General features: G+C 37.7%; 1 protein-coding gene across 2 annotated transcripts in view; it reads right to left on the reverse strand.

The window, feature by feature from the left end:
• Window positions 1–22,612, reverse strand: part of LOC100706434 (adenylate cyclase type 1) — a 39,209-nt gene that overhangs the window by 10,468 nt on the left and 6,129 nt on the right. For both annotated transcript variants that reach the window (XM_013270653.3, XM_005476363.3), the window contains exons 2-6: window positions 21,202–21,351; window positions 20,817–20,935; window positions 11,774–11,885; window positions 1,648–1,775; window positions 476–634 (exon numbers count right to left, since the gene is read on the reverse strand). In XM_013270653.3, the coding sequence (XP_013126107.1) occupies window positions 476–634; window positions 1,648–1,775; window positions 11,774–11,885; window positions 20,817–20,935; window positions 21,202–21,351 (668 nt within the window). The remainder of the gene's footprint in view (window positions 1–475; window positions 635–1,647; window positions 1,776–11,773; window positions 11,886–20,816; window positions 20,936–21,201; window positions 21,352–22,612) is intronic.

Consider the following 22,612-nt stretch of genomic DNA (forward strand, 5'->3'; position numbering starts at 1 on the left):
CAAATATTAAAACAAGTCTTATAAGCACACAGACCTGAGAAGGTCTGTTGCAAAAGAGTCAAGAGCTAAAGGATGTGTTCACAATAACTTCTGAAATTCTGCTTTGGTGGGTCTTAATATGATTCTTTGGGTAATTTGTTTGTAATGATAAACACAATTGCATTGCCTGAAGTTTGTGGATGAATCGAATCTGTTTCTGTGCTTCTCTTTATTTCCTTGTCCAGTGGGGAAAATTCAACCGTAAGGATCTTCTCTGCACTTGGCCTTGTTTCCCGATTTAGCTTAAATCACTGACTAATGCTTTAAAAACACAGTGAACAAAACTGATTCTAGAGCAAAAAATATTAACACCTCACCTCATTAGTTAGAAATCACATAATGTGTCAAGATGTTTTTCCAGGGTACCACAACAGAGCGGAGACAAATAATCTGAAGCTGTTCAGGCTTGTATGCTTTTAAAATGCTGAGTACTGACCCAGGTAGTCCTCCAGCTTCCATCACATTGGCCAGGGTCACATCATTTGACCACACATCATACTGCCATTTCCTAAGACCCAGCACTCCACACAGCACTCGACCGGTATGCAAGCCCACGCGCATGTTTAGGTTGACTTCTGTGGCCTCTGCTACTGACCTGTACAGACAAAACACATGGAGAGTCTCAGTGAGGTAATATGGCAGGGCAATATCTATATATTTTTATCTATATCTAGAGTTGGGTCAGATTACTTTAAAAAGTAATTAATAACCTAATCCACTGGATTAAAAAAATGTGTATTTTAATCTGAATACTTTTAAATGATATCTGGACCATTTCAATATCAAACTTTAACTGTCATCTTTTAAAGTAATTGGCAGTGTAGCTATAATGTAACTACATTTTTCCCAGACATCCAATTCTGTCTAAATCAAATAGTCTGCCTATAATTTGGCAGAGCAACACGAAAACACAGTGTTACAATAACAATGTATTACATGTATGTATGACTGTATATGAACACATATAGTAATTAAATAAGAAGTTTACATCAACTAATTTGCCAACTCTTTCATGGTTTCAAATGTACACCCGGCACTGATTTCATTCATTCAGCAAACGATCTCATTAACATTAAGATCACAAATAATTGAGGTCAAATGCAGGTGATACACACATCCAAAATTAAGAATCTGTTTCCACAAATGTCCTTTATAAATAGATATAACAATCTGTCACGATGTCTTCAAGGACCAGAAGCTGTTCAGAAATGCTCTGCTTTGCTCTAACGTACCAAAATAGACCGAGAACAAAAAGACTGAAAAGCTGGGCATTTTTATTTAATCAGTGTTGGTGGAGAAATCTGATCTTCATCTTAATTAACAGACTTACAGTCAAATCATGAAAGCATCTGATGTAATCTTCTGGAGCTTCTCAGTCTCTAACTTTCTTTTGCATCCTTTTTCACTTCCAAACTATACAAAGAAAACTGCGACTTTCCAATTAAATTAAAAAAAAAAAATAGCCTATTACTTCCCCCCTAAAGCTTTTTTTCCCCCTGACTTTGAACACTGGTGAGAATGTTTTTTTGAAGACTTTTGTGTCACAGTTTGGAAGGGGTAAATGTGCTCTCGGGTCACGCATGTAAACCACAGGCTTAAGAGACTCACGTTATGGTGTCAATCATATCGAGACCCATTTCTACACAGCAGTGGGCGTGGTCGGTCTTGGGTTGTGTCAGTCCGGACACACAGTAGTAACAATCTCCCAGGATCTTAATCCTGCGACAGTGGTTCTCCTGTCAGTCACAAAGACAATTTAAGGAGAATTTTTAATAAAAGAAATCACCCTTACTTACAAATTCAAACTGATGCTACAGCAGTTTTAAAAGTATATAAAAAAATATTAATTAGTCATGTTGACAAAAAAAAACACTTTAAAAAGCAACTTTCCTCCAGTTTAATCAAAGTCACACGAGAGGCATCTAAGAGCAGGGATGCTTTGATTGAAACATCCTGTCATTCAATTATAATTTTTCCCTTACACTGATTAATGTGATCCATACCCAGCAGTTTAATTTGTAAGTGTAGCTTCAGGCTACTCGGTTTCCAAGATTGATTAGGTTCATGATGCAGTTGGTTTCAGACTTGCAGACTTGCAATGGTAACATCGTTAATATAAGATTTAAGTACGTTTAAATTATGTCAAAATACATGATCACTCAGTATGTTAAGTCACATTACAGTTTAATATCACATTATTTAATAAACTATTCATTACAGAAACCCCTCGTTAGCTCCGGCCGGCAATGCCTCTAGCTTGTTCTTAAGTGTCTTCGACCATTTCAAAGGTGCGCTGCATGATGAGAAGGTCAAAAAACAACCAAGTAGTGAAGTTGAGGCTTTAAAACAGAACTTCACAAGACAAAAGTTGATGTTTTGGTGGCTCTATATCTTTTTTGAGATGCTTAGCTGGCTAAGCCGCTTTTAGTTTTCTCCCCTCTATTTTAACCTCTGTGTTAAGCAAATGGCATTTGCTATTGAGAGAAATTGCTGATGCTCATTCAGTATCGGCACCACCTATGCCGTGGTCCTGCAACTTAAATTAGAGAGCTAATTACCACGAAAGTGACATGGTCGTGCTAATCATACATTAAAATCTAAAAGCTGATTGTGAATACAGGATGAGACTGACTGTGCGGTGTATACGAGACAGTTCTGTGGCCAAACAAATCAATAGACTGAGACAGAAAGATATTTGCGCTTCTTTATCGGTATCTCATTAAAAGTGTTAAAAATATGGACTCGTACTAAAAATGGCTCCCACAATGCTGTGATATATTAAAGGATCAGTTTCATTTTAGGGAATAAGGTGAGTCACTCTCTACTCACTCTCACTCTTTAGACACAATGAGCAGTGGCAGGAAAAAAACAGCTTACAAATATAACCCATTATTACAGGATATGAGCAACAGGCATTCATTTTACCAGGGAGACCAGGTTACCGTGGGTGCCTTCTCATAACCCTTCATTGTTTCCATGGAGGTAATGGGATTGCTGGCCATGCATGTGAAGAGCACAAAGACTCATAATTATGCACATCGGTGGGCACATGACAAGACGGATGCTCTATTTTTAACATGGGAGCCATGTGAAATTCAGCAAGATAGCCAGGGCTCGTTAGCGGCTGCTCTTTGTCTTGTGCAAGTTTACCTGCTGTGGTCATGCTTTTTAAGTACTCAGTGGCATGGCGGCTGTTTGTACAAAATATATTCTTAGACACAAACCTACAAAGGGCCGAGTGCTATGCAGTAGCAGTGTGCTGAGCGGCTCTTGGCAGTTTTGCTCCGTGAAAGACATTTTCTCTTAAATTAAAGTCCCATATATAGAACTAAAAATCAAAAGAATACCAACTAATTTGTACAAGGATTAAAATTTTAAATAGCCTATTTTAATTAGATACGGAAATAAAATGATATTATTGTGCTACATAACATGTATAGCTTTCTAAATTTGGTCTGTTTTTATCTGCCTTCCTGGTTTCTTTTTTTGCACTGCAATAAACCTTTGCTGCCTTGGTTGCTCTTGACACTTGATATAGTTGATTAAAAAGAAGCATGAATTTACTACAGCAACTATGAAAGAAGCATGATCTAGCCTTTACTGGACTCTTTAAACTTTCAACAAAAAATGTGTTTTTTTGAGTCCTAACATAGTCACTTCTACAGCGACTAATTCTATATTTCTAACTATAGATTCTTTTTAAATGATAAATATAGCATTGTACTAGACACTCACTGCTGTACCGCTTTCCTGACCTCTGTACATATTTCTAAAACTTGAACCAAAAATATCAAATTTGGATGAATCGCTCCAAGATTTGCTGCCACTGATTTTCAGTCCAGCTCTTGTATGAGCTGGGATGCCTTTTCTCCTTGTTTCCCGTCCTTAAGGATGACTTCAAACAGCCACGTTTCAATTGAGACCGTTTCTGATTAGGATTCAGCAAATAGTAGCCCTCAACTTGTTCAGTTTCCCCAAATCTTTTTAAGACACACAGCGCAACATGCTGGGCTATGCCAAGCTTTCAATTGATAGCTCTTTGGAAATCACCCTGTCTGTGAAAAAATACTATTTGATGCCTGTCAACCTCTGTTATCTTTACCACCTTTTAAAGATTCAACTAAAGAAATGGGAACAAATTATGCGTTTTGCGAGAGGCTGCTAGTAACAGAGTGCCTAAAGATTTAAAGCTGGTTTGTGGCCAAGCTGTCTTCTTTGTTTTGCCACAACACTGGTTCATTTATGTGTTAGCTTTTGTGTTTGTGTGTGTGAATGAAATGTGGCTTAAAAATAAAAATCATCTGAAAATGTTCAGGTTCAGGTCTGAAAATGAGTAGCAAAAGCAGCCTTGGAAGGAAACTATTAGAAATAAGAAATTGGAGGTGACTCAAGACTTTTGCACAGCACTGTAAAGACTCTCACTAAGAACTTTAAAAAAAAATATTGTAACAGAGCCACTGAGGTCTCTTCAGCCTAACTCTGGGCAAAGTGGAGCAATAACAGATGGGGCTATAGTGAGACACAGCTGAAGCTACAGGAAGCAGGGGAAAGCCCTGGTGCTTACAGTGTCTCCTACTTTGTACTTTTCCTGTGCTAATCTGCAGTGTGAGGGCTTAGGAGCTGATTCAGACCCAAGCAGGATTACCAGTGTCATATGACTGAAGCATTGTGGGCAATCTGGGTGGTCATCAGTGTAACTAGTAACAGAACATTAGGTAGATTTTGACACTTACTTCCATTTGCAAAGAAAGAAAAGCAGTTTTGAGATAACCTTTTTTGCCATGTCTTAATGTGATTAGGATTTATACTGAGCACTGCAATCAGAACTATTGTGTGGTAGTATTAGCAGATATTACAGCCATACTGTATGCTTGCAGGAATGTAAATTAGCACACATTTCAGTCTACACAGACAAAGGGAAGGAGAGACACAAATACAGGGAAGCGGAACATTCAATAAATGATTATGAAGCAAAAAGATGAGCCAGCTCATCTCTTAATTTCCTACAAGTCCCTAAAGAGCAGTACACACAGTTCTTTGCCTTTGGTACGAAGACAAATATCACTCCTGTGTTGATGAGCTAAAGATTCCATTCCTGCAACTTTTGGGGGCTGAAAGGACGTAAGACAAATGCCCCTCCCCACACGTGTTCCTGAATGTGCTCCGTAGTTGATCATATTGGTAGTTGCAATGTTTTTGCAGCATCTAATTAGAAGTAGTCAAACAGTTTTATGCATTTTACATAAGGCCATTGCATATATTCCTTTTTTTTTTTTTGGCTTATAAAGTTTTTCATGTCAACATTTCATCAATACAGGGAGTGATTTATTACAGGGGTACCTCTGGTTGGCAAAATCTTTAGGAGTGCCACGAAGGTTCTCTCAATATTTCCCCTGCCCCGTTAATACTTTTCCATCTCCTTCATATGCGTGGATGTTTCCCTTTTAGCCACTGGCTCTTTTAATGATTGAATTTAATTTCTGTGCAACAACAAATGAAAAATATATCAACACTTCCTCCTCCCAACTCAGCTTTGTGGGCTGGCGTGAGTGGGCATAAGAAAGAAATCTATTAATGTAGATGTGAAGCATTTAGCAGATATGGCAAATACCAACTGTTTGGCGTTTCAGGACTGGTTTATTTTCAAAGAAGGCATTGGTGTTTTTGAATGTTTGATCAGAATTGGAAACAGGACACACGTTTTTCTTTAATTAACATAAAGAAACTGGTGAAAATGTATCTGAGTTGCAGTTAATGTAGTTTTGGACACTAAGTCTCCTGCAGCATTTTAAGACCAACGTTAAGACCAGTCTCAGAGGATATCAGTTATTTTGAGGAAAACAACATTGAAGTATCATTACAACAAATGTAAGAGCCATTATATATGGGACTAAATTTAAATCCAGCTCACAGGATACTACATTTATTTTGTAGCAAACAGCCTCCTTTTATTTGACCTACCTAATTCATTCGCTTCTTTTTGCTTTCTGTCTGGCCTTAGGTCAAAATGATAGCAAGAGAGCTACTTTCAGTTGCTCCCTTATTCAAGGGAAGAGGTCACCACAGCAGGCAGCTTGGCATGTTTGATTTGGCTGGCTTGTTTTTTCACACTAAATAACCTCCCTGATCCGACCCCGACAGATTCGTGTCTCCTCCTGGCACTGAACCAGGGATATTTTGCTTGTTAAGCAAATGTGTAAACTAGTACAATACGAGCCGACTAGCTTAGAAATTATTGCATTAAGAAATTTAAAATAATGAAGTGGATTAACAGCAAAAAATACATTACTGAGATACTGAAAAGGAGGTTATATAACATTTTGTCACACCCAGGCAGTGAACTTGAACTAGAACTGAAGTTCTACAAGGAACTAAAACAAAACAATTATAGAGTAATCCTAATCATATATATAACTATTAAACTATAATAACAATGCTAAGCTTTTTTGTATTTTGACCAACTGCTGAGAAGTTTTTAAAAAAAACATATAGATAATGTAATGCACGGATTTCATATATAAGAGGTTGCAACAGTTTCAGAATGATTTTGTGGCTCTCGAGGGAGCTTTGTCAAATCTGATAAAGAACCCTGATGATAATGTGGGATTATCCGCGTGTGGGCCTGGAGAGTAGAAAAACATTTCTATAAGTGGTATTGCTTTGTTTAAAACCAGAGATAATGAGACAACAGAAAGATTTATTATAGACAGTGTGAGAAAAATCATAAAACCTCACAAAATCTCAGTTTCATCCTGCTACATTTTGACCCTCCTGTTAAATCTACACCATGCTGTGTTTCAGGTTTTATGCAAGTTTAGCTTTTGTTGAAACTGCATTAGAAACCTTCATCGTGATTTTTTTTTCTTGAAACAGAAACACTTTTTCCCACTTTCTCCTACGTCAAGAGCCCATGCTGGTTTGTTTGGTTTGGGTTTAGCGCACAGGAGTCTGAGGGAAGCAGCAGGACTCGACAGCAATCCTTGCATCTGCTCATGGGACAAACCCAAACAGTGTTATTTAATTGCGTCTACACCCAGATTTTCCGTTCTGGCAGGCAGCTGTCATCATGTGGGCAGTGACAAGTTCCTGTGCTCCATTTAAGAATAATCCAGTTTTTGGCTAATATTTTATTCAGTTGTATTTGGCTCATACTAACTGGCGTACAGACAGCCTTTCTAAAGTTATTTTTTTTTTTCAGAAAATAACAGGTTTTGAGGTATGTTATTGTTGGATCTTAGGTTACGCATACTTAGGTGAGTCATCACTCAGTCACTTCAGCCAGTTGCAGATATTCTATTACAACTCAACTAGGAAATAATCGTTCAGCCATTTGTTTGTCAGATAGGTGAACTGCTATCCTCTTGAAATAATAATCAATCATTCAAATCTTACACATTCATGACCTGCACATGCAGAAAAGGGTTATTTTATAAGCTCTAACAGTCATGTATGAGTGAATGAAAAGGAACCTATAACTTGTCAAGGAAGTAAGAGACAGAAGATAGATACATCACTGAGCCATCCTAAAAATGGAAACATGAAAGAGGAAGAGAGTGCGGAGAACCACGGGGCATAAAAGACAGAGTTGAGAGAAGTAGGCTGCTGCATGTCAATCAAAAAGCTGAGAAACAAGGAGCGGAGGAGTCTGAAAGCTGTGATGCAGGGAGGTGTTGCAAGAGGAGAGAAAAGGGAGACAAGAATGAAAAGCTTTGTGAAACTTTGTCGCAGAAACAGCCACGACACACGCACGCATACAGGCACAAAAGCTCAACCAGTACAGAGCTATTAATGTTATATTGCACCCATAACAACCATAAATTAATCTCAGTTCCTCTCACAGTTGAAACTGTTGTTTTGGGTGCTGGACAGATTGCTGGAAACTCAGCCAGGGAGAGGAAGTGTTTACAGAGTGAGAGGGGGGCTCAAGAAGACCATTTGGTGTGCCAAATGACATTCTTGTCTTGGAAATAAATGTCCCTCATCTCTTCATGTCCTTAAAAAACAACCACTGCAAATGTCAACCTTTCTCTCTCTATATATATTTTTTCTATATTATTTGTAAAAATCTAGCTAAGTTTAGATGACTTCTACAGTACAGTAAATCTGATCACTTTAGCTATGTATGGAATAATAATCTGGGTGTCAATCGTGTGTTGTATTTTCACAGCTTCAGCAAACACCAAGTCTGAGTAGCGATAAGGTTTCAAAGCCTTCCTGAGATGCGCTCCTTGTCTTTGGTCTCAGTGGTAGTCAGCCTGGTGGTGAAGAGTTATAATTACTCCCAGCTTGTGCTCATGTGGGTGGTGGGAATCAAACAGCAAATACTGATCAGTGTGAGTGGGTTTCCTGTAAACTTCAATTTTCAAGCTACCCCCCTACACCCTCCAACACACACACCAACTTAATACGACACAGCGCAAGAAACACAGGCTTTTTTTGTCTCTTAAAAAAATAGGGGACAGGAGCATAAAATATATGTTATGCTCCTGTCAACCCAGTGAAGAATCACACCTTTAAAGATCTGATGAAGTGTTATCAGCACGCGTACTGCAACAGATGAGCTCGCCTTCTTTTTTCTTTTGAATTAATTTGATTTCTTTAGCGATCGGCAGGAGTGGCACTGGCCACACTAAGAGGCAAATATCTGGTAGCGTCATAAAATAATCAGGTTACAGAATTCTGCACAAGACTACAGCTGAGACCAAAACCTGACCTTGACCTGTAACTTCAGCTGCTCCAGTCCAACCGTCAAATTTAAGATTAAAATCTGGACCTGATCCAGGACCCGAAGCTTTAAAAAAAAATTATTTATTTATTACTACTATTAGCTTGTGCGACAACACATGTACTGTACTTTCTTACCATCTGGCCAGTGCTTATTTACATGCGGCCCTTGGTACAGTATGAAGGGACCCAGACCGCTGTCACAGTTATAGGTGTTGCTTGTAGACTCAGAGAAAACTGTCACCGGTGTCTTGGCATTATTAGGCCACACATTCTGATTTTCTCCTTTATGTTTTTGTTCAGCCTCACTGTTCTCATCACCCTTTATCCAGCAAGAAGCAAGCATCAAGAAAAATGAAAGCCACTGTGGCCGACCTGTGCCTTAAACCTGTATTCTATTGGACCACCAGGTGGCGATAGCTGTGGTTTCAACAGACTTCTGGTTCTATAGAAGGCTATAGGTTTCTGTCTTAACCTCTGTAAACACTTTCCTGATGAGTTAATGGGCTCCGTCAGTCTTTTTAGGTAATACTGAATAAAAACAAAAGTTTATTTTGTAAATACTGACCATACTGTGTTTTAAAATGGAGGATTTCCTGCGGTGTGCTCGCTAGCTAGTGACTTGTGATTGACAGCTCGTAATCCAATGAATGCAACCACTTTCACAGTCAGACTTTTTTTTGTCATTCCAGTTGTTTAAAAAAAATTAAATGATCAATTTTGACATTTAATTCATCATCGAGCAGCTGGTCAGGGGCTCTCGTTGTGCATGTTCTTCCCCATGTCTGTGTGGGTTCTCTCCAGGGACTACGACTTCTGCCCACAATCTAAAAACATGTTGGTAAATCTAAATTGGACCTAAGTGTGAAGTGAATCTTGAATGGTTGTGTATTTCTATGCACTACCCCTTCAACAGAACGGTGACCAGTCCTGTGTGTACCCCACCCATCAACCTGCGACAGGTGGGATGGCCTCCAGCCAGACCACTGCCCTGAATTAGACAAGTGGAAGCAAATCGATGTATATCGTAATTTTTTTAATGTAATTTTTTTTTCATGTTGATGCAAGTGTGTAGCTTTAACTTTAAAGCACCAAACAGGCATGCCGCTCCCTATCACGTTTTATGAGAAAATATGTAATAATTCTCACCGCTATCGTTTTTAATTGCACTCTCTTTCTAGCAGAGATATCCCATTACTTCTGTATATGTTAGTGCTAAATAATCTTAAGACATAGTTGAAAAGTGGTGAAAAATCTGACATGCTGAAATTTTATTGTATTTCTTTCACTCTAATGCTTATGTGGTATAAAAATTCAGACTCCCAAGCTCCCTCTGGTTAAAAGGAGATGAAACTACAGTTAGTATAGGCATTCTCATAAAGCGTGCTTCAGATTTGATGCCTTATTTCCGTTTGTGTTGAGAATTTTTGAGAGAAGAGAGAAGACTTGGTCTGCTACATCAACAGCACTTTAGGAGAACACTGTGTTCCTGGCCCACTTCCCGTGCAGCTTGACAAGTCCAAAGCGTGGACAGGTGGTGTGGGGATGGTGCTGGAATGGTATTATGAGATGATGCCTGGTGGCCATGTGGCATCGCCCGCTCTTCGTATGGAGCAAGAGGAGTCTGCGTGCCCACAGTGACCACAACTATGAGTCACTGGCTTTGCCACTTCCTGCCAAAGTGGATCAGTACGAGCGAGGTTTTGGGTCAGGGCATTTGATGACAAGCGTCATGGCTGGGGACAACCTTTCGGTGTAACATGAGGCTCCCAGGAAGTGGCCAAAAGATGATCAGCCCATTCATGTTATTTGTAAGTAAATGAGTGAGACAGCAAAAATCACAACAGCAATAAAACTGGAATATTCTAGATATAGAATGTAGAAATAACTTCTAGCCAAAAATCTGCGGGTGATGAAAATGTATCTGCCACGTCGTTTCAAGTTGGTATGTTTTAGAACACGGAATCACTTTGTTAATAAAATAGCAGAGTAACAGCAACTTTCCACGGGATGAAAACAGAAATTCAAACCAACAATAATAAGGGAAACTAACAGAACACAGATTCATTGGAAAGGCGATGACATTTATTTGACAATAAGTCAAATGCATGGAGCTCTCTTTTTAGGCAGTTCTAAATTTAAATCTGTAAACAAACAAGTTAAAAATACAAGCTCTCAACACAGCCAAGTAAAACCTTCTATGAAAGCAAAAAAGGGGTTGGTTGTAATCCTGTGGATTAATGGATTTGACAAGGGTATGTGGCTAGTGTAAGTAACAGAGGCCAGATTACATGTTACTAAGGTTGTGGCAGGGTGATCTGCAGGGGCTCAACCTCCTCACCAAACATCCAGCATTTTTTAACCAAATTTACATGACAGGTGATGGGGCGATATCATACCTTTTTGGAAGCATGTGTTCAGAGTATGCATAGTGTTTTGATTAAAAGATTTTGTGCTGATGGTGTCAAATAGGAAAGCAAATAGATTAACTGTGGCAGTAAAACTTAATGACAAAAGCCGAGCGGATTTTCAGCACCAAAATCAAAAAGAGTGAAATATTGACAGATGGGTAGGCTGAAACCTTTTTCACATGCAAACCAAGAGCGACTGTGACCAGTACAACTTTGCTCTTAAATTCATTCATTTCGTTCATTCAAACAACCAGAGAGGATGCAAGATTTAGCCCTGGGTAAATCTGGCTCAGATTAAAGAGGTCTGTCAACTCTTCCTCAAAATGAAGCACTGGATAATCATATTAAGCATCATATGGGCTTCCAATATTCATAGTGACATCATGCTAAGCTAGTGGAATGTGCCAACAGCTTGTGGCCAAAGCAGTACACACACACACACACACATACGCACAAAAACCCCACATGCTCACAACAATACACTATAGTTGTGTCGTAGTGTGGCGAAAGTGTGCACACAGAGAAAAAGCCAATTTGTAACAATGTCAACAGTGGCTGCAAGTGAGGGATATGTCTTCAAGGAAGGGAGACTGACTCACCGTGGCAAGCTCATCAAATTTTCCAAACAGTTCATTTAATAGTTTAACCAGTTCCTGGGCTGTACACTGAGAGGCCAGGCTGGTGAAGCCAACAATATCTGCAAACAGGATGCTGTAAAAGACAAAGGAAAGAACAATCTGAGTCAATGTAGGAAATTAATCACAGCAAACTGCATCAATGAAACAAGAATAATTGCCTGATCAGATTAGCTCCATGAAATGTGCTTAAAATGACTTTTTAAAATCAGTTTGAGTATTGCTTTAGAATGATGCAAGCAACATTTAAATTAATTAGGTCTAGATAGATATATAGAGATAGATAGATACATAGATAGATAAATAGAGAGAGAGAGCCTGCCCCATTCTCTAACTGACTGGCAGCGCAGTCAAGCAGAGCCACTCAAAATAGAAGCAAGAGCATTCGCACGAGGATCACAGAGGAGACATTCTAGGATATAATGCAGCCATCAAGAGTACTGGTATTCCCTTTTGACAGGCTCCATATAGGACTGAAAGTGCCTGAACTGACATGTCTGGCATTTGTTTTACCCAAAATAAGCCATCTAAGTTTCACTTGCTCTCCTGGCATTGTCAGTGAATTGGAATAACCTTCCTGAGGTCAGCTGATTCAGTGGCTCATTTTAAATGTATGCTGAAAACACATTTGGGTGTTTTTAATGTGTGGATTTTATTCAAAATGTGAATCAGTTTTAAACAGTTTTCCAAAGAAATCAAATACAAATTATTATATTAATATTATGTTATTAGGGTGAGGCCTTTCTGTGTGCAGTTTGTTTGTTCTCCCCGTGATTCTGTCGAGTGTGAATTGGATCTTTAATGGCTGTCTGTCTCTCTGTGTTGTCCACCTGTCCAAGGCATTTCCTGCCTCTCACCCCATGACTGGCCAGACCACATAATAGAGTGTCATAGAGGTCACCTAGTGAGTTATAGTGCCAGTGGATTAGATGCCCAGAGTTTTTTTTTTATGCTATTATATTTTTATTTCACAAAAAAACTCTATTCTAAACTCTTTTCTATTGTTTGCCGATTTATTAAAAAATAACTTGCTTGGTGGGGGTGAAATTTTTTGGGGGCATTTGAAGTAATGCATGCCAGATATAGTTTGAGAACTAATGAGCTAGGGTGAGACTAATAATGTCGGTCGCTGCTTTTTCTGCCCTTTGCGTGGTTTGCGTCTTAACCACAACTATAATTCCACCTGTGTTGTGATTTTAATCATCGAGCAGTCTAATCCTGATTTTTGGCACCACAACTGGAGCCAGAAAAGAGAGACGGCTTACTTTACTTAGCTGGCCCAGTCTTTATCTAATCCTGGACAATAATAACACTGAACAGGTAAAATGTGAGAGGAGTCATGAAAGATAGCACTTATTTCCATAGTGTAAGGTAGTTAGCATAGCCTACTTGTTTTGACTTTGTTAGTGAGATACAAGCTTAGTAGCCTGATGGCTTAGATGGATGGCTCAGGTTAAAACCAGCCGCGCTGCCCCTTTGGTTAAAAAAGAAAAAACGCAAAATATTCTGTATTAACACTATAGTAGTTCAAATGGTAGGTCCATACTGTGTGTATAGGCAAAACGTCCACTGTCAGAGAACTGACATAGAATTATTTCAGATTATATTTTTGTTTTCCAAAAGTGTGAAGAGTTTAACATCCTGTTGTGCACATTAATATTTTAATACAGCTTGACCAGATACCCCAAAGAACTCTGTGATGAAAAGTGTTCGGAGTGAGTTCTATGTGGCAGTGAAGAGTGTGAACTCGATCAGTCATCAAATACTAACTGTCCCGAACTACCAGCATGTCTGCATCTCATACTGATGGCAGACTGTTGCTTTCATGTGGGCTTGAGTTTTCACAAAGTGACAGAGTGCTGGATCTCTGAGAGAGAGAGCTGCTAAATGTCATCTTGCTGTCTCACAGATGTCACCATAATGAGGGGCAGCGGACTCAGTTTGTGTTACTGTTTTAATTGGCAACCATCTGGGGCTGACAAATACTTGCAATGTTAAATATCATGTTAGTGTAAACACTTCAACTTGAATTTACTAAAACTCTAAAGAGAACTAAACTGAGCAAAGGGCAGGTTTGAGTATCAGTTACATTTAATCTAGATTTGTAATCACATTACTAAGAATAAATAGCTACTGGTTACAGTAGATGATAATGCTAAAATACAATGATTGTTATGATCCATGAATTTTCAGTTTTACTGTTTTACAAAAAAGCAGAACAAAATAGTAAAAGACATTATTATTAATTTTTCTTGTCATTTACTAACATTTTTGAACAGAAAAAAAAGTTTTAGCAGTTTAAAACTATGCTTACTTCATTTCCCAGTCCAGTGTATTGGTGCAAATTTGGATATAAAACATGTTTTTATTATCATATTTGCCTAATAAAGGCAAATGACTAGCTGATTGTTGTGTTTGTGAATTTACAAATACATACATTGCCAACAGGTAATTTGCAGAAAGCCCTCTAGTGGACAAACTATGCAATGTCAACACTCATAACAAAATGAAGGGTGTTTCTCCCATCTTTCCGTTACTTTTTCAATTTTCATGTATCAACCATGACAATATATATCTATATATCTATATATATATACATAGATATATATGTAAAAAACACCCAGCGCGCCCCTGCGGGCGGTTTATCCTTCAAGCTCAGGTCCTCTACCAGAGGCCTGGGAGCTTGAGGGTCCTGCGCAGTATCTTAGCTGTTCCCACGACTGCCCTCTTCTGGACAGAGATCTCCGATGTTGTTCCCGGGATCTGCTGGAGCCACTCGCCTAGCTTGGGAGTCACCGCACCTAGTGCTCCGATTACCACGGGGACCACCGTTACCTTCACCCTCCACATCCTCTCGAGCTCTTCTCTGAGCCCTTGGTATTTCTCCAGCTTCTCGGGTTCCTTCTTCCTGATGTTGCTGTCATTCGGAACCGCTACATCGATCACTACAGCCGTCTTCTTCTGTTTGTCTACCACCACTATGTCCGGTTGGTTAGCCACCACCATTTTGTCCGTCTGCATCTGGAAGTCCCACAGGATCTTAGCTCGGTCATTCTCCATCACCCTTGGGGGCATCTCCCATTTTGACCTTGGGACATATATATAAATATATATATATATATATATATATATATTTATATAAATATATATATGGCGATAGCTGTGGTTTCAACAGACATATATATATATGCACTGAATCACAGAATTCTTCTATGCTGAACTGCTCTGACGTGATTAAACAAAACTAACATAACATGATGTATAACATAACTATGCATTCACCTCTAGCAAGAGCACACCCACTGAAACCACTGAATAGTTTCTGTAATCTGTGTATGTGATGCAGACTATTTCCTGCTGTGTGCCACATATGAGAAAGGACAGAGTCAAAGGTAGCTTAAAGGTAAGTTAGAACGAGTGGTCAAGGGATTGGTGAAGTTATAGGCCACATTTTGATGAACGGAGAGGTGTTTCCAGCAGAGGAATTTTTGCAGTGAATTACAGAACAACTGAAGAAAAAGGTGGATAAGAACCAAATTGATTTAGAGTGATCAGCCTACACAACACATGCCCAGTTATTTAATTCCTCAACCTAACACAGCTAATTTTGTTTCATACTTGAGCTCAGTTCCAAGCCAAAACAGTTGTAATTTTTCATGCAAGTAGTTTTGAATAACACTTAAAAGTTAAGTTGTTTGCAAGAATTTTCACCTTTATTCCTTTCATTTTTGGCGCCTTCAAAGGAGTGAAATGTAGAACAGCTGAGTGAAAATCAACACTTTATTCAAGGATTCGAATTCTCACTTGATTCAGTGACCTGCTTTTTAAACCTTTAAGTCACTATTATGTTTCAATTTAAACGACACCACAAACACAAGTGGAACAGAACAGTTGAGTGACAGAGAGGCTGCAAACCACGCTATTATTACTCATTTACGAGCATCTTTACACATGCACTAATGAGTATTATAAGCAGAGGCTGAGTACACAAAAATGTTAATAATTTGATGTCTATTTTTGAACAAAACCCAGTAACACTGATGTCTGCCCGGAGCACACGTCTCCTTGCTTTCAATACCCCTTTTATTTAGATGGTCCCTGTTATGGTAACTAATATTCAAAACACACACATATATTTCCTGAAAAAGGAAATATGAAGAATCTATTACTGTGGCTCCTATGAGTGTCTGTGCATGAATCAGCCATGATGTGGTGCACAAAGCATCCCATTGATTGCATAGTCCTAATGACTCATAACCTCATGTGATCCTTCACTACAGTCACTTATTTATTTATTTTTTTTTACCTTCTTTCATCCACACACACACACACACACACACACACACACACATACACACACACACACACACCATTATCTTAACACTCACATGCACTGATGCACAGAGCATGACTCCTGCGTTCTGTTCAAAGTCCAGGTCATTTAGGACACAGTACACTTACTTGTAAAAACAAAACAGAAAAGTGCTTAAATCAGAATGCTAGACCTTTTTATAGGCAACAATACACAACAAAACACAAACAATACATATATAAAACCATACAACATTACTGATATAAAGATATTTGCTAATATCTAATATATTTGCTAACGTGTATTGTGGTTAAAGATATGATGGTGCAGTTAGAATAAGCTAAATGTTGTTTGCACGAGGAATTGCATACTCAGTTCAGAAAAATGTGAGGAACGTGTTCCACCTAGCACATCATAAAGGCACGTAAATCCAATTATGTATTAACTAGGATAATTACACTGATGTTTGTAACCTTTGTACATCTGCATGGACAAGCAACCTCAATCAAAAGAAAAAATATAAATATACAGAGTGTGGTAAATGGGCTGGTATTATTGAGTAAGCAAAACAAACCAAATTCATTCACATACACAAAGATGCCTTAACACAGTCCTCCCTTTTATTCTGTGCACTTTTTATGTATCACTTTTTTTTTTTTTATCTATGTAGCTGCAGCATTTTTTTTTATTCACTATCTTGCCTAAGGGTACTTCTGCATGCAGATTGGAGGAGCTGGGGATCAATTTATGGAATTCTAATCAGAAGACATCCTGATTTAGATCTCTTTTTTGTAATATATCTACAATACATGACATACATTTAGTTTCAGTGTACAAAATGTATGAATTTGTACATTCACAACATACATATGTTCTGTAATTATTGGACCACTACATGTTGCCAAATATTTGTTAAGTTTTGACATTTTGAACACTCAGTTTTAAATTAGCTAGCTACTCCTGGGTTGAAATCTGTCTGATTTTAAATGTCCATCAACAGCTATAACTCTCTTTTGCCAAAACCTACAGAACCACATCACATTGACTGACTTCAAAAAAACTCTAGATCTACATCTACACAGCAAAGTGCTAAAACTGACCTAAATAAGCAACTTACAAACAATTACTCCTGTGGTAACTGCAACTTTTATATGCAATATTGTCTAATCCAATCCTTCTCACATACTCTTTCATCATTTTCTCTCCAATGGCACATATTTGAGGAGAATTATTGCCCTAATTATGCTAATCTCTTATTTCTCCCTGTGGGAGCCATTACTGCTTTATGGCATGACGTGATATCAATTTAATCACAAAGCGGAAGCCACTAGCCACGTGAAAACTCAAGGTTTAAATTTGGATGGGTCCATCTGGAGATACAGCATGTGGGCAGTGGATGTGCTGATGCTGGACCAATAAAGGGGTGAACCCAGAGGAGTGGGAAATATGCTTACAACAAATTTTGCAATAATAAATTGTAGTTTCTTCAGTGTGAGTGAGCACCTTCAAACTTCCCATCATCAAAAACTTCTAATTGGTGACCTAAAAAGTCCTCTTACAGAAAAGTCATTTATTGCAAGACAATGTTCCTTGGATTCTTCTCACGTGCTGTTTTTCTAAGAATCGTCATTTATAATGTCAGATGAGCAACTTTGTATCTGTTTTACAAACTGAATCCAATACTGGTGAACATTTGTCTTAATAAGGATTTTGTATAAACAGTATTTGTGTGTGTGTGTGTGTGTGTGTGTGTGTGGGGGGGGGGATCTGGAAGCTTAAAAGTGCCAAAATAAAAGAAATAAGTAAACTGTTAAATCATGAATTAAATTAATCAAGAATTACAATTGAAAATATATAAATTATTATTACTATTATGTACATAATTAATTGATTCGATGTACCATTAATTCATTTGATTATCAATTAATTTCATTTTAAACATATTTAAACATTTCAGTATTTAATTAATTATTTCATAGTTCCTGCAGTGCAGTGCATCATGTATTTTTTGTATCTGTCAACCTCAAAGCCAGGGTGTGGGGCAAATCCTGCCATAGCTAGAACCATTACTTTGGTCCGTAGTCGATTCTTTCAGTGGGTGTTTCTTAGTTCCAAATACAGAGTTTGTAGTTGCATACTTGCTTGGCAAGTACACTTAGGGTTAGATGGGATGGTTGGATGGAAAAGCACAGCTTACAGTGAGACAGCAGTATACTTGATAACAACAGTTCGTTTTCACTGTGTACTTTACTGTCTTTTTACCCTTACGATTAATATTTACACTAAAAATAGCACAATAGTCCTAATTACCTGTATTGTTTTAAAATACATTTGCTCATAAATGCTCATAAAAGGCCCATTTGTGTGATTTTTTTTTAAACAATGGGCTGATTCGGGAAAGGTTGGTAAAAGCTGTATGCTAGTTCGTTAAATATTACTGATAATTCAACAGACTGTTCGGCAGATCTCTCAATGTATACATAACTCTCACTTCTCAGTGACAAATAATGAATGAAAAATGAATTCAGATATAATTATCTTTTGTTTTCTTGTAGATGGACACAGAAACAGTATTTCATATTTTACTTACAGTTTGGGGTGTTTTCCTCCACCACTGTGATTTCTAGGTTTATGAGCATTCTGGGATACCTGGCTGTCTTAAATCCACACCACCACCAAATGACTGTGATACTGCATGTATCCTTTATCTGGGAACGATCTGTCTTGACTTGCAGGATAGCTAATCAGATGTTAAGGTCTGTTGATCAGGAACCATTAAATAATAATTAATTCAATGGTGAAATGAATAAATATGTTCTAAATTATGATGAATTTATGTTTTCATTAATTAATGATATATTTAATTAACTGTGTGTTAATAAAGTACCTGTTTATAACTTTGATTCATGACACATTTGATAAACTATCCAAAGATATGTTTGTTTGTTTCATTTTGACACTTTTGATCCTCCATACACAGGAGGATAAAGGAAAATATAATCAACTCTATGGAAACAAAGAGTGGTAGAAATATTTAATTAAGTGCTAAATCCTAATAAATCTGATGGCTCTTTGATCAAGAGGTAGGCAGTATTAATGTCTGCTCATAATTTATCACTAAATAAAAATAAAAAGGGTAATTTATTAAAAATGACTTGAAGAATCACTGACCTTGAAAAAAAAATGTGAATTACTGTAAGTTTATGTAAGTTAATATTCTGTTTGTGTATGATGTACTTACTGCAAATGTATACCTGTATGGTTCTATAATACAACCTGTATTGTGTTAAATAACACTTAAATATATTCTTTTTTAGTGGCTGATAACTACAATATCCATCCATCCATCCATCCATCCATTTTTTAACAGCTTATCAATTCAGGGTCACAGGTTGGCTGAAGACTATTACTACAATATCCCTCTGGCTTAGTTTTAATAAGACACTAGCCACAGTCTCAAAACATAATAAATAAAACTGCATAAACTGTGCTGCACACAGTTTAGTTTCTAATTACAGCCCTCCAAATCACATAAATCATGCCTGCATCCAGTCCAGATCATTCTCAAAGGGTGGAGCTATCTGAAGAAGTTCAAGGCACAAAAGCAATCAGCAGAGCTCCACTGAGATCTGTCCATATTTAACCAGCATGCGCACACAAAAGCACACACACACACACACACACACTGGCAAAGTGTTATGCAACAAGAATTTGGTCTCCATTGCATTTAATCCCCTGTAGCAACTTAATCCTAAGGCTAAGCAAACTCTCCTCCTCAAGCCTCCCTGCTGCTCTGAGAACACAGAGGAAAGGAGGAAGTGAAAAAGATAAGAAACGGTAACAAGGAAATGCTAGAGCATGAAATGGGAAAGGTAGCAATACAGTTACCGAGGCATACCAAAATGGGTAATGAAAATGAGAATGCAGAACATCAAGTTTTTGTTTTTTTTCCCCACAGAATGAAGCAGTGAAAATCATACTCTCAAACATACATATGTTTAGTCATTTCTAATCAAAGGTTAAAGGTCAGACATAACTAACTACAGAGTGAGGAAGAAAAGTGCAGAAGTTATATATAATAAATAATATCCAAGCACTGCGCTTAACAAAATAATCAGATTATTTAAAAGAAAATGTATGTAAATAAAATGTAAATTAATTTCATACTTCAAAGCAAATAATTACATTTAGAAGCAGTTATAGCTACTTTATAGATTTCTGCATTAAAATATAATTAGTTACTTCAGTTATCCAGCATATGAAGCAGTGAAAGAAGCAACAGACTAGAACACTAAAATGCTCCTTAGTGATGTGAACACATCAGCCATATATAAAAATGCAGTAATATAACGAATACCACAAACAGAACTGTTTGAATAAGTACTTGGAACTTTTTGCACGAAACTTTAAGTAGAAAGTGCAACATAATCTTTTTCCAGGTCATCAGTGTTACCTGGACAATTAAAAAAATACAAGTGAGGCTGCAGTGTAAACATAAACACCACCACAACATTCTATAGCCCTCATTGTACCTCTTGGCATTTTTGGTCAAGTTATTTAGTTTTTCTTAGCATTGAATCTCTCGTGAGTATACTAATCTCTAAATAACTGTGTTAAAATGGAAAGGCTTTATTTAATTCACAAATGTCTCTAGGAAAGGTTCGCAGCTGTGTTGCCTTGATGATAGGGTCCTACCTGACATTGTCATGACGCTGGATATAGATTTTGTGAAAGATCCTTTCTGGGGGCTTCAGGAAATCCTCCTTCATCTCCATAGCTACATTCCTGGGCAACAGACTCATTAGCAGGCGCTCCTGAGAATATGTGTGTGTGTGTGTGCATTTGTGTGTGAGAAACAGAGCAAGAGAGGGGAAAAAAAGATAAAGTAAGTCATTTATACAGTCGAAAGCGGCAAAGTTATCATAGGGCAAAGTGTTGGCGGTGATAAGAAATGTGCTAGACAAAAAGGCATGAAATCTAACAGAAATGAATAATGTGGCGAAATGACTTGAGGCATGGGGCGGTGGGGGTAGACATCCAATTTTACACATAGTTTGTGCAGCAAAAAAGGTGCCTATACCTGTTTTTCGTTCTCATCCTCCATGCGGAGTCTTTCTTCGATGCAGTTGCGAGCCTGCAGGAAGGCCTTCCTCTGGGCTCGTTCTGTTAGGATGCGTACAAACAGCCCTGACAGGTTGACACTGGTGAACAGTACTGTGTTGGCAACCAACTGCAAAAACACACACACACACAGACATTACACACTATTACTTCTCTGGTACATTGTTGAAGACAAAATATTTAAGAAACCATTAGGAAATATTTACATCACTTTAGTTAGATCAAATATTTATACGTGTGTTGTTATGATCAATGAAAAATGTATTTTCATGTATATTTTCATATATTGGATGTATGGTAAATAATCAAATGTGAAATATGTTTTGTCATTTGGCATCTTTGTGCATTTGTTTGTGTGCATTGATGCACAATGCAGCACAGGAAGTAATTTATTTCAATTTCTTACTTTATTTAAAAGGGACAAGCACAGAACTATAACACTAAGCTGCATGAACAGATGTGTATATAGCCAAAGCTAATGGTTTAAAAAAAACATATCATAATGCTTAAAATCAAAGTTGAATAACAATAAATAAGAAAAACCAAGCAGCCTATACACTACACTGATTAAAGTATCCGTGGCATTCACATAACTACATATATACATGTGGATGTTTGCCAGATTTTGTTACCCCTGCTTTCAAGGACCTGAAACTGGAATTTCACTACCCTAAACAGGCTGAATGGCAGTTTAAGGGTGTTATACCAGTTAATTAATTTACCTAGATATTTTTAAAATATATAATTTTTTATTCAATATTTTCTATGAGAAAATCTGTGACATCTCTTATAATAGACACACAGTGCATGACTGTTTTTAATCATTTCTATTGCTTGGTTGAGGCTGGCTGAGTTACTTCACACAGTTCTGCGATCGCCTGTGATGTGTAGACTAGCAAGCAGTCGCTGCAGGTAATTAATACACAATATATTGATGAAAATAAATATGTACTCATATCCTCATTCACCATTAGTATTTTCTGTAGTAGAACTTAGTGATGGAGCTTATTTGACTTTAAGAAATGTTACCCCCAAACACCTTATACTTTATTGAAATATAGCTTATATGTTTAACTAAGCATCAGGAACACACTGTCATATTTTGAAATGATGTATCCACTTCTTGTAAAATTTTAAGAAACTTTTACTGCCACAGACAGGCACGTTTCCCAGAGCAATGAATAACGGATTGCCTTGAGAACGCTGTTTTTGGCAGCAGAAGTCTGGCTTTGTGCTTGGCAGCACTGTTGGCAAGGATCAGCATGTTCAAATGATGCTCAAGTAACTTTATAGCCTGGAGTGAATAAATGTGGACATCAGAGTTAATTGGTGTAAAATACTCTTGAGCTTCTCTGTTGTGTTAAACGCAG

Source organism: Oreochromis niloticus, linkage group LG18 (assembly GCF_001858045.2).
Source record: "Oreochromis niloticus isolate F11D_XX linkage group LG18, O_niloticus_UMD_NMBU, whole genome shotgun sequence".
NCBI lineage: Eukaryota > Metazoa > Chordata > Actinopteri > Cichliformes > Cichlidae > Oreochromis > Oreochromis niloticus.